General features: G+C 36.3%; 1 protein-coding gene across 1 annotated transcript in view; it reads right to left on the bottom strand.

Moving 5' to 3' along the window:
- Nucleotides 1–13,930, bottom strand: part of plxna1b (plexin A1b) — a 148,141-nt gene that overhangs the window by 78,947 nt on the left and 55,264 nt on the right. The window contains exon 4 of the mRNA XM_039656574.2: nt 5,090–5,227. Within this exon, the coding sequence (XP_039512508.2) occupies nt 5,090–5,227 (138 nt within the window). The remainder of the gene's footprint in view (nt 1–5,089; nt 5,228–13,930) is intronic.

Here is a 13,930-nt window from a genome sequence, read left to right on the forward strand (position 1 = left end):
TTGGTGAGCAGAATAACTTCTTTCATTATCTTACCCACACTAAATTTTGAACAGTACGTTATATTTTGCAATAAACATAAGGAAATACTGTATATAAAAAATCAATTTTGATTCAGTGATGTCATTTGCAATGCTTCATGGGAGTAGCTTATTATCTAACTGGTCTGTAGTTATAAACTAACTAACACTGATCCAATGTGAAAGCTTTCTTTTTTCTTTTTAACTTATAAAAAAAATCAGACACACACACACACACACACACACACACACTAGAGGAGAGGAAACTTTCTCTCTTGCATTACTGTCAGTGGCTCTCAGTAAAAACATCTCTCAACCAATCAAGAGGCTTTTAATACAGACCCTACACACACACAATCAATACTGAACCACACACACACACACACACTTCTGAAGTTCTTAATTGCAGTAAGACTGGATGATTCGCTCTGCGCTGATATAAAGGATTATGGGATTAACTTTGCTCCAGATGATCAATGATTTGATTAGACAGAACAAAAAGGTTAAGACTCTTTAACACACACACTCCTGTGTGTCCATGATAACCTCACACACCATCACACTCGCTTTATTAAACCAGTTCTTTCCCTCAACTTACGTTATAAATCATCCATTATTCTACAACATTATTCTATTATAAATCATACATTATTCTTTTTTTTTTTTTTTTATTGAACTTGTGATCTGTGTGTTTTTAAGACTGTGTTTTATATGTCTGTATATTTATTCTGGTTGAGCCAAAGACAATTTTCCACCCTGGTGGACAATAAAGATAAAGATATTAATTAATTAACTTCTCATTTTTAGTACGAATATATTTAAAGTCTAAAATCAACACTCATTTACTTGAGATGCAAAATGGGTTAAGATGTTAAGATGAAATAAATGATCAAAATTAAGTGAGTTAAGTTTAAAACAAGTAAGAATATCGGAAAAATAAACTTAGTCCAACAGGAAAATAAGAATATTTCTTCAAGAGTAGCAGAAATGACTTTTGCGGAGTATGCAAATGAGCTGTGATTGATGTGATTTGCAGGTTAAATCAAATTTGACGAGATTGATACGTCCATCGTTACTGTTCGTATCACTGCGTATCGAGAGCTGAGATTCAGATATGATAATGAGCGTTTGGTTTCTGACCAATCAGAGCAGAGCAGCTCTCAGAGAGGCGGAGCTTAGAGAGACTGAATCTTCAATCGAAGCGTTTCAGATGCTTATGAGAGTTTTTTGACTTTGGATGCGTGTAAACCTGTTGTATGAGACTCTAAAACACATTTATGAAGCTTTATATAAATATAATAGCATAATAGTGCTGCTATAATAGTGAGTTTGATTCCTGTTGGAGTGTCATCCAGATGCGTGTGTAATCTGGAGCTGTAAGAGCTGATGCTGGTTCGCCCCGGGCCGAGCGAGGCGGACGGCGAGAGGAGACAGGCTATCAAACACTTTTTAATTAAGTGCTGGAGAACAAGGGGCCAATGCTAAATTACTCTGTCAGGGCTTTAAATGGAGCTTGTGCTTTTCCTGAGACTCTCTGCCAGCCGGTTTCATTATCCCGAGAAGAAAAGTCAAGGAACAGGAAAAATAGAAACTGACAGAACACAAAGAGACGAAGGACTTCTGGTATTCTCCAGGAGACACCGTTATTTCATCGCAAATGTTACAAAAAATAATCACACTCATATTTATATCAAAATCATTCGAAAAAGCTAATTATTCTTTTAAAAAAGTAGGTTTTAAACTTTTCTCTCTCCATCTGTCATTGGTCAGTCAAACGGAGAACCCCGCCCCAAAATCATGTGATTGGTTGAGTCAGAAGTTTATCTACATTAAACATGGTAGTGTGATAATCATTCACAGAACGGGAAACAAACACTGGAAATTAAGAGCATAGCAACACAAGTGTGTGTGTGTGTGTGTGTATTACATCAAAGCAGAATAAGTTTAAACGTCACACTTTACATAATATCATGAGATTGTGATGATTATTATTGATGATGCGTCAGGCAGTGATGTTTCATCTGGATTCAGAAATGAAATCAATGGAATCTCATGTGACGTATAGAGCAGATACACACAGTGTGTGTGTGTGTGTGTACACTAAAACATCAATAATCAGATCAGATGACACTGTAATGTACATCATCTTATTGATCACTCACTGTATGTTATAGATGTGTGTACGAGACTCAAATAACTCTACACTCCATAACACACACACACACACACATGCATGATCAATGAGGAACCACTCAGTGCAAAAACATGTCCATTTTGTCCAATAAGAGAGTGAGCAAACATCAATGCACATCTTGATGGAAATAACATCACAACATTTATTTCCATAACAAGGTGCATCATTTTTTGGTTAAGGTCTCCTCCACACATCCACAATTCATGTGTGGAAATGATTCTTCATGCTCTCACAATCTGAGCCTTTTGAATGTTGACATCATCCTCCTGGAATATGTGTATATCTATATGGTTGTTTAAGAAGTGAAAAGCTACACACTCCTGCCAAACATAAAACATAATAATCACTGCGATAATGATCTGAAGCATTTGCCTATTTTGGCCGTGCAGTGTGTGCATGTATGTCAGTGTGCAATGACATAAAGATGAAACTATTGATTGCATCGCGTTTGTAAAAGCTTTGTGCAGAACTCGAAATGAATAGATTATGCATAATGAACACACAACCTACTTACGGGACTATTAAAGGGATACTTCAGGATTTGTGTTAGTAGAATTACCATGCTTTCCACTCTCATATCCCCCTGATATTTTTTGTCCAGAGGCTAAAGACTACAGTCAGTAGTAGATCCGCATGTTCTCAAACCGCCTATAGAGGGCGATCTCACTCACAGAATGAACACATAGTGTCGGCCATCTTTTTTTGGAAGCTAAGCTAGCAGGCTCTTGTTCTGTGCAGAAAGTCGAGTAGTGGGGTCATAGATATCTATATAAAGGCTAGATATCTCATCCGCGCTGCTGGCCAACGGAGGTCGACGTCTGCACCTGGCGGCCATCTTGTCACAGGCAGCTCGCTCACTGGTAACATTGTTTTAATGGTGCATGTACTTTTTAAATCACCGTAACTTGCTCAATTTTCTACCGATTTTCAAACAGTCTGGTTCGTTATTAACGGCAGATATGTAGTTATGATACTGCATACTTATGAATAATAATTGTATAAATAAATAAATAATCATGCAGAATTATAGCCACGTTAATAACGTTTGTAAGAAACCAAACCGTTTGTAAATCCGTCAAGATTTTAACGAGATAAGAGCATTTCTTGCATCAGATACCACAGAGCCCGCCAGAAAGCCCGTCTGTGACAAGATGGCCGCCGGTGATGACAATAAATCCTCCGCCGTGAGACATCTAGCCTTTAAATAGATATCTATGTTAGGGGTTACCATCCTCTTTTTTCCGGACTAGTCCAGCCGTCGATGTCCGGGATTCAGCTTTTGCTTATTGCAGTCGCCATTCATTGTTTACATGCACAGCTTTTGTTTCAATCTAACGTGAACGCTAACATCGCTAAGAAAAATCCCGCTCCTCCATAAGAGATACGAGACCGGTGCGTCTCGCAGGTGTCGCTCATCGGTAATCACACCAACGGCCTCGCACCGTTCTCCCGCGGCCCTCAGTCGTCCCGCAAAAGCCGAATCCCGGACGTTTTGGGCGATCTCGAAACACGTTTTCGGGCAGACTCATTGCGGAGACTCACTAGTAGCCTAGACTTGTTGTTTAACGACTGAGCTCTGTTACCAGTAGGCGTGGCCTCCTAGGACAGCAAAGCAAGTGCATTCTGGGAGTTGTTGTCTTTTATCAGCATAAGCCAAAAATGCATTTGCTTTGCTCAGTCTAGAAAGCTCCAAATCCAAAAATAATTCCCATTTCCTCACCATAAATGAACCATTTTAAAAACACATTGATCTTTCAAGAGGTGAAGTATCCCTTTAACCCTTGTGCATCAATTTAAAAAAGTTACACATAAGTAAAAAGAGGACAAAAACTGTCATAAAAATGTGACGCGTCGGAGCACAGACTTAAGTTTGGGATCATTTTAAAGAAGATTATTGCTGAAGTAAAAACATAATAATAAGTAAATACAAAAACAAAGTTCTATAGGTATAAGTTTATGAAAATTATTTATAAAAAATATTTCACATAAAATATATATTTTATAAATCAGGTTGAACTCAAAACTGCAATAAAATCAAAGCCATAAATCTAAATAGGTTGTGTTCCAAATTTGAGGATGATATCTCAAAAAATGAGCTTTCGGTAACAGTTTGTTTGGGCGTAGTAACATATTTTCCCCATTGGGTGGCAGCAAAACCCCACTGGAGCTCACAGTGATTGGATTTGTTATTTGCAGTTTTAATACACATGCGCACACACACACATATTTTTTTATAACACACATACGAACCACACTCTGACATCAAGACCAGCACACCCACACAAATATTGTTGCATAATTTATCCAGTTGGCTCTGTAGTATGCCGAACCAGAAAACAGGAATAAAGCGATATTTGTTTCATAGGCCAAACTTTATAAAAAAAATAAAAATAAAAATCTCGTACCATCTGATAAAAAACAGTAAAAAATAAAATTTTGAAGCCTTGTCATCAGAATGAAAGCATCGTAACAAAGATTGCATCATTTTATAGTTAACTGAACCGGGGATTAAAAATGGCAGTTTTAATGGGTTTCAATGGGGACATTTTTGTCCAAAAGGCGCTGAGAGGGAGGATTTTTTTGTACCTAATGCAAAAAATATTTTTTTAAGAAAATGACGGTGAAATAGTAAAATTCCAATAAAAATACACACCTGTGCAAATTTTTTTTGCCGTTAGCTTTAACACAGGCAAAGTGATCAAAAAAACAAAACTGAAAAGGACAAAAATGTCCTTAAGGATGCACAAGGGTTAAGATTTCATGCATTTTGACATTTTAATGGAATCAAATTCTCATTGCAACGTTTTGAAAGTGATCTGGTCCAGGTTATTGTTCACTGAAATCCTCGTTCTGAAGTGTGTGAAAGCGTGTGCTCACCTGTTTGTCGGTGAGTGTGTAGATGAACTGGAGGTCTGGGCTGAACAGCATGTCCCGTAACACCGGACTGCCCTCGCTCACCGGGACGCTCTCGTACACCAGCGCCGGTCGGGACGGGCTCACAGAATTAATCAGAATCTGACAAAACAAGAGCATCAACATCTCATTAATATCTCCTAACACCAGCACAATCCTCTCACACACAGAAAAGCACGACACAAGGCCAAACGCTTTCATCATGTGAAAACACAAACATCATTACAGACCGTCAGGACGAGCTAATCGCCGCCAATATAATCATCTCTCCGTCTCTCAGGAGAGGATGAGCGCGGGATCAAATCCCTCATTCAGCAACAATCTCTGCGTACACTACGAGAGGATTACATACATTAGCCGCTAATTGAATCATACGCAACTGTTACAGCAACGGCACATTTACACAGGCTTACACACACACAATCCACTTTTACAAAACACACCACTGCTAACGGCCGTCTGAAATCAATGGCATTAAGTAATTAATCATTATGATTTGTTCAAACGAATCAAAAAGTAATGAAAATGAAAGAACATTTAGCAAAAACAAGACATCGAAAGTGACAGGGTTGCTTTTAAAGGGATTTCTGTGGAATAAATCTGAAGATATTTAACAGGACAGCTCATTCTACACACACACACACACAACAAGCATTCAACACACACTACCATTCAAAAGTTTGGGGAAAAAATAAATTAATACTTTTATTCATCAAGGATGTATTAAATTGATCAAAAGGGACATTTACAATGTTACAAAAGAATTTGTCAAAGAATTCCGAACGATAAAATGTAGCAGTTCCCACAAAAAATATATATATAAATAATGAACAGCACAAATAATTAAAAAAAAATAGTCATACTGATAAATAATAAATGTTTCTTGAGCATTAAATCATCATATTAGAGTGATTTCTGAAGACTGGAGTGAAAATACACAGGAATAAATGACACTTTACTATAGAAAAGAGTTATTTTAGATTGCAATATTGTTGATCAAATAAATGCAGCATTGGAGGTCATAAAAGACTATAAACTCTTCCCAACCCCAAGCTTTTGAACAGTGGTGTATATATGAGAGAAGCAGCAAATTTAAGTCATTATTCACTACAAATCTCTGGGACGACACGAGGCTGAATGATGACAGACGTTTCATTCAGATACAGTGAGCATATATGAGTGCATCAATGTAACGAGACCCAGTGGAAGTATATATATATATTACTTATGTAAATATGATGGGGCGAGGGAAAGCGCTCTGTTCCTGCATGTTGAACACATTCATCACTTCTATTGCTCTCAATAAACATGCGCCATTAACCGATCCGTGACGCAGTGATCGCTTCAGAGGATCTCACACACACACATCTCAAACAACATCAGATCACTTACACACATCAAACTGAGTTTAAGTGCCATTACAGACCTAATGCAAGGAAAATATTAAAATAAAGCCACCTGGGATCACAATAACCTTAGAGAAAACCATGATCATCCACGATAAATACAACAGAATCGAGTAAATTGATTTGAGTAATATATCAAGGTTTTAATATTAGCAAAAAAAAAAAAAAAAAAAAGTTGTCAATCAATATTTGAGTATGGATACCCTTTATTTTAAGTGTAATTATTACATAAATTAGTCTGAGTAATATGAGTAATATATATAACTATATGTCACTACAGGGTTTTGGTTTGGTTGTTATTACTGTTATTACTATAGTACGTTAAGAAAATACGTCACCTTAAAATAAAGTCTTGAGAATTCTTTAAAAAACAAAAATGGATGTCTGTTCGTTGAGATGTTTGTGCGTCTGCAATATGTCCCAAAAATGCCTCGTAATGTTGAACTTAACATGAACTGAGATTTATAAATGCTGTGGATGTTCATGTTAAAGGAGTAGTTCACTTTAAACAAACTTTTGCTGATAATTTTCTCACCCCCATGTCATGCAAGATGTCCATGTCTTTCTTTCTTCAGTCCAAAAGAAATTAAGGTTTTTGCGATTTTTCTCCATATAATGGACTTCAATGGGGTCCAAACGGTTCAAGGTCCAAAAGAGAGTTTCAGTGCAAACTGTTCAAAGGGCTTTAAACGATTCCAGACGATGGATAAGGGTCTTATCAAGCGATACGATCAATCATTTAATAAATTAATAACAAAGTTGAAGTTTTATAAGCTCAAATGCTCGCCTTGCTCTGTTCTGTGACTCGCCTGTTCGAACTCGTTCAGCAAAATGAACTAATCTTTAAATGACTCGAAAAAAGATTCATTCATTTTGATGAACTTAAACTTTGTTACTTATTTTTTAAATGAGCGATCGTTTCGCTTAATAAGACCCTTATTCATTGTCTGGAATCGTTTAAAGCCCTTTGAACAGTTTGCACTTAAACTCTCCGTTTGGTTCCCATTGAAGTCCATTATATGGAGAAAATCCTGGAATGTTTTCATCAAAAACCTTAATTTCTTTTCGACTGAAGAAAGAAAGACATGGACATCTTGGATGACATGGGGGTGAGTAAACTATCAGCTAAAGTTTTTTTTAAAGTGAACTACTCCTTTAACTAATGTTTACAAATGCAAGCTTTATGGTAAAGTGTTACAAAAACAGATAACTACAATTAAAACATGCACTATTTCGACAGTCCGCTTGCAAAGTAACTTTGCAATGTCAACTAACTCTCATTAGAGTATCAGTGAAGTGCTAAAATAAGTTTACATGCACTTGCAAAGTTACATATAGTCAGTAGAATGAAAATAAAGTGTTAGCAGATATTAAGCAGACTCTAATGAGAGTTATTTGACATATAGTTGCAGATTTATGAATAGTAGAATGGCCATGAAAATAAAGTTTTACAGAGAATGATTGCTGATGTGACTGGTATTATGTATTAGTTTTCCCCACAACAGCTCCATCAGCTTGTCTTGGATATTTACATATATGAATAATCATTTGAAGCGTTTTAAACACCGTGAAAACAACAAGTGTTTGACTGGAATTGGAAATCTAGAGAGCGTAGTGAATGTTTATGTGAATGGATGCAACATTTTTTAACTTTTTATTTATATTTTTCACAGAACATAACAGAAGGAACATTATCTGAGACAATGAGAGATTTCAAGTGATAAAATAACAAGAATAATACAAAGAAAAATAAATAAATAGAAATATTCGGTATATATATATATATAGCTGCACCTAGTATTATGTTCACATCTCAACAAACATGATACAATATAATATAGCCTCCCGTTCCTTGACGGGAATGAGATTTCAAGAATAAAAACATTTTGTCAAGAATAAACCGGTTTTCCTCCATGATTCCCATTCTTCCCGTGAATGCGGCAAGCTCGTAATTACGACTCAAGTGGGAAGTGGGAAATCTCAGCTGGTGTCAAAACATAAATAAAGTAAGCTACCACGATTTTTAACATTTCGGTAAAATTTAATTTAATTGTGTTCAATCAACCTAATATATTTAAAACTTAATTAATGTGTGTGAAAATGACATGAATCATTTTTTGTTGACAACTAACCGGATAGTGGATCTGTAGTTCCCAGAATGCTTTGCAAGCGACTTTAGGAGGTTAAATTTAAGGATTAAAGTGGTATTTTATGCGTTTTTAAGTAAATGGAAAGATTAGTGTTTAAAGTTCAGATGTGTTCTAATGTAATTGAACAATTATTTCACTTTTATTGGAAGTAACTGTAGAGTCAAATTAGATAAATATAATGTTTATAATTTCATCTAAGCAGGACATTTAAACAGTTAACATGACAAAATTGTCTCTATTAGGAATGGCAAAACTTTAAAAAGTAGTCTTGACTAATGTATTTTAAGTTCATACAACAAAATCACAACAGATCATTTCGAACTAATTCGATTATGTTGGAAATGTGTCAGATAAGAGACAACACACACTCGGGTCGAGTTACAGAGCTTTTGATCACAGCTTTTTCTGGCCAGAATACATTCATCATGAGTCTCATGCAGTGTAAGGGTTTGTCTTGCACTGTAAAAAAAAGTCTGTTAAATTAACGGTAAAAAAAATAGAAATTTACCGTAAAAAACAGCAACATTTTAGGTTTTACAAACTTAACTTAAATTTACAGTAATAAACTCTATTTCATTATTATATGTACGGTTAGATCACAGTTATTTACTGTATATAGTACGGTAACTTTGTTAACCAATTAACGTTTTTTACCGTTAAAATCAAAGTCTGTTAAATTAATGGTAAAAGAATTTGAGAAATTTACCGTAAAAATAGCAACATTTTAGGTTTTACACACTTAACTTAAATTTACAGTAATAAACTGTATTTCATTATTATATGTACGGTTAGATCACAGTTATTTACTGTATATAGCACGGTAACTTTGTTAACCAATTAACGTTTTTTACCGTTAAAATCAAAGTCTGTTAAATTAATGGTAAAAGAATTTGAGAAATTTACCGTAAAAATAGCAACATTTTAGGTTTTACACACTTAACTTAAATTTACAGTAATAAACTGTATTTCATTATTATATGTACGGTTAGATCACAGTTATTTACTGTATATAGTAGGGTAACTTTGTTAACCAATTAACGTTTTTTTACCGTTAAAATCAAAGTCTGTTAAATTAACTGTAAAAAAAATAGTGAAATTTACCGTAAAAAATAGCAACATTTTAGGTTTTACAAACTTAACTTAAATTTACAGTAATACAACGTATTTCATTATCATATGTACGGTTAGATCACAGTTATTTACTGTATATAGCACGGTAACTTTGTTAACCAATTAACGTTTTTTACCGTTAAAATCAAAGTCTGTTAAATTAATGGTAAAAGAATTTGAGAAATTTACCGTAAAAAATGGCAACATTTTAGGTTTTACACACTTAACTTAAATTTATGTAATTTAATTTTGTGGAAAAGTTTTTCTTAATTTAATTAAGTTTGTTCAACAGCTTATTTTTTTGAGTGAGTGTTTAAATCAAAAGTGTAAAGATGAGAATAATCTGGGGTGACTCTTCTTTGCCGGTCTGAACCCTGTGAGTGAAATTTCGCGTTTGACTTCATGTATTTCTGATGAACAAATACACCTCATGCAACGATCTGCAACGTGCGCATATCCGAAAACTGTGTTGGAAACTGATCTCAGACAGACCTCTGAGGCGGCGCCGCGCTTTAGTGCTCTCCAGCAAACCAGAGCGAGCTTTGGAGAAAACTCAGTGAATATTTAATGACTACAATAGTAATTTCTCGCTAGAAATGACATTACAAGAGGAAAACATTAACAAAAATATGTATTTACGCACAAACTGATGACCAGCTTTCAGTCGCCATCTTTACTTTTCTAGCTCAACTGTCACAGAGTGGAAGCAAAGGATTGTGGGATATCCGAGGCAGGGAAGGACACACGTGAAGCTGTCGCTGTATTCGGCCGAGTCTGAGTGATGGTGAACGAACACAGCTTGAAGTCATGCTGAACATCTCCGTGTGTGTGTGTGTTTCAGAAATCATGTGTTACACTTTAAACATGTACGGACTACACACACACACACTCAATCATAGATAAACTTTCATAAAATATTAATCAGACTTAAACAAGAACAAAAATACACAATTCAAACTATATGACTGCAGCTTGATACACACACCAGTGGAAAATAAACTACACACACACACTGTAAACAATGCAGATATACTGTGGGAAGGGAAGAAAATAAACACCACTCCCCCACCAGAGACACAAATAACACAAACACAGGAAGAGTGTGTGTGTGTGTGTGTGTGTGTGTGTTAATCTGTAGTCACTAGAGGACTGGTCTTCCTCAGAGAGAAGCAGGCGATTACTAAATCACTGATGCCTAAAATGAGTGTTTAAGGAAGCCAGACGTAATTAAACAATGACATATTCCACTTCCTGTCTCTCGATGTTACTGCAGCGTCCACACACACACACACACACACGCGGTCTGCTGAGAGTTATAAATGTCCAGCCTGTTCCTCTTCAGCTCAACAGAATCATCAGAGGAAGAAGGGAATAGTGTAAGAGTGTGTGTAAAAATATTATAAATATAATATACAGTCTCTTTCACACACTCACTCGCAGGCACGCACACACACACACACACTCTCAGCGGTGGCATGTGGTGGTGTGTGTTGACAGCTGGGTGGTCTCCAGGTAACCAGGTGGGAAACAGATGCTGCAGCTGCAGTCTGGCCTGTTGCCACGGTAACACCGGTGGCATCGACCCCTGGACGCGGTGTGTGTGTGTGTGTGTTGAAACAGAATCCGGTGCGCAGCGACTGAACTCACAGCGAGAGTGTTTAAAGGTTCATCGGAGCGACCGCAAGCCAACGCCAGCACCCACAATTAAGACTGAAGTGTGTATCGATCGGTGTGTGTGTGTGATTAACGGCGCTCTAGGGGCGTCTGGAAGGAAGTTCTCAGGGTTAAACAGGAAGTGAACAACGTCTCATTCCTGCATTTATCAAGTTAGACATTATTGACAGAATAATTACACGATAAAAATATATCACAAGTCAAGTAAACAAACGTGGTTAGTTCCATCACTTTGACGAGAGCCCGACCGATAAAGGATTTTGAAGGCCGATACCGATCCAAATATTTGTTGGTTTTAAAATCCGATATATATATCGGCCGATATTTTTACATTTTTTTTATTTCCGAAACGTGCAGCAAAACATTAACAGATTTCCCTAACATTAGTTATTTGTAGTTATTTATGAGTTTTAACTAAAATAATATGATAATGCATTTTAAAAGAAACTTCTTTCTTTTGTCACAACAGAACGGAGGAACATCAAAATATATTAAAGTTCTGATAAATAAAATAATAATCAGTCCCTACATTGCCTTATAAGCTACCTTATAATTACAATGTCAGCTTGCTATCCCTTTACCTGCACTTTTTAAATTCTTTCCATCAAGCTACATCAAACCATTTTCAATCATCAGTTGCTGCCTGCCTTCGAAAACCTACTATTTAGCGATTAGTCAGAACGCCAGTCTGCAACACACACTTGGCGTCGCTGGATTTAACACGAGTGTAAAAGAAAAGCTATCTTTTATGCACAGGATGTGTGGCGCGATTTACACGAGTGTTGCCAACAGGAACGGTGTAGAGCGCCCTCTGGTGGACAAACTATACAACTCCAACACTCATGACATGTTTCAAGCGCGTTTCGTCTGTTTTTATTTTATTTTTGAAATATTAATTTATCGGCCATTATAACTGCCGATACTGATAGTTTGGGAAATGCCTAATATCGGCCTGCCGATATATCGGTCTGGCTCTAATTCAAATCTTTACAATGTCAAAATCTCGTCTAAAATGAATATGGTACCGCAGTAATGCCGAGGTCTATGGAGAGCCGTTCCGCACCAGGAGAAATGAAAGCGTTCAAGTCGTTAGATTCATGACTAATGGATTTAGTGCGAATCGATGCAAATCGATGCAACAAAATAATAATGAAATTCATTTAAACTATTTTCAGAATTGATTTTATGGATTGTAAAGCATCATACTGCCATGTGATGCATTCACCACAGCACACTTCTGTTGGAGAGGAGGCGTGTTTAGAGGCCAGGAGAGCGCCACACACACACATTACTCAAATCTCTCCACGTCACAAAATAAACAAAATAAATAAATAAATGTGAAATTAATAAAGTAATACAAAATATAAAATAAAATAATAGAAATAGTACATATAAAATAAAAAATAAATATTATTAAAAAAATAAAAAAATTAAAAAACTTAAAACAGTGCTGTTATAACGTCAATAGCGGCATCAACCGTGCAAATCAATAGAGAGTGAATTATGCGTGTGTGTCATTCATGCTGCTTTATCTCAGCCGTCTCGCTCATATCTCACTCCACTAACTGCACATGATCAAGTAATGTGTGTGTTTGGGGACAGGTGTGTGTGCGTGTGTGTCTAATGCAACAGGTTGCTATAGCAACCCCTCCTGAAGCGCTGATCGCTGCAGAACACGACCAATGAACAGATCAATCAAAATGATTAGCTTGAGTACAGCGGGAAGATCACAGCTAACACACACTGAGATTGATCCGCAACCATTACACAGCAGAACACACAGATGAGTGACAGAGCAATTACTGATGCATACAGAAACACCTCACACACACACAATCAGACGATACATGAACCTCTTGTGATTATTGCACTATAGTATAGTGTTGTTTTGTGTCCTCCGGGGATTCATCGCGCGTTCCTAATAAGACATCCGTCTCCTGGCAACAGTTTCTATTAGCTAATTAACAGCCTAAATGAGGACATGCTTATTTTTGGCATCAGCACACACACACAAGATTAAAAGAATAGTTCATTTAGAAATTAAATCCTGTCATAATTTCTTCACCCTCATGTCTTTCCAAAGCGGTTTGATCTCCCTCTACAGAACACAAAACGAGACGCGAGACGCTCTTTCACATTTACTGAAGGAGAATATCGATGACACGTGTCTGGTTTCTCACATAAAGCATCACGCGACCCAGACGAGTCCTGCAATGATGACATCATGCGCATTTCACCGTTTCATTTGATTAAAATATCAAAATATCATAAACGTAGAGATCACGACAACCCGTCAAAATAAAAGTCTGGGTTAACTTGAAGAAATTGTGAGAGAAATATTTATATTTATTTATATTTAATATTTTTGTATGGAATAGTCACAATTTTTCTTGCATGGTTTAATTTTTACAGTAAACCTCTGCAGTGCTTTGTTTGCTAAAAAAAATATTGGATTAAAAATAATA

The sequence above is a fragment of the Pimephales promelas genome, chromosome 8 (assembly GCF_988280905.1).
Source record: "Pimephales promelas chromosome 8, fPimPro1.hap1.1, whole genome shotgun sequence".
Classification (NCBI taxonomy): Eukaryota; Metazoa; Chordata; class Actinopteri; order Cypriniformes; family Leuciscidae; genus Pimephales; species Pimephales promelas.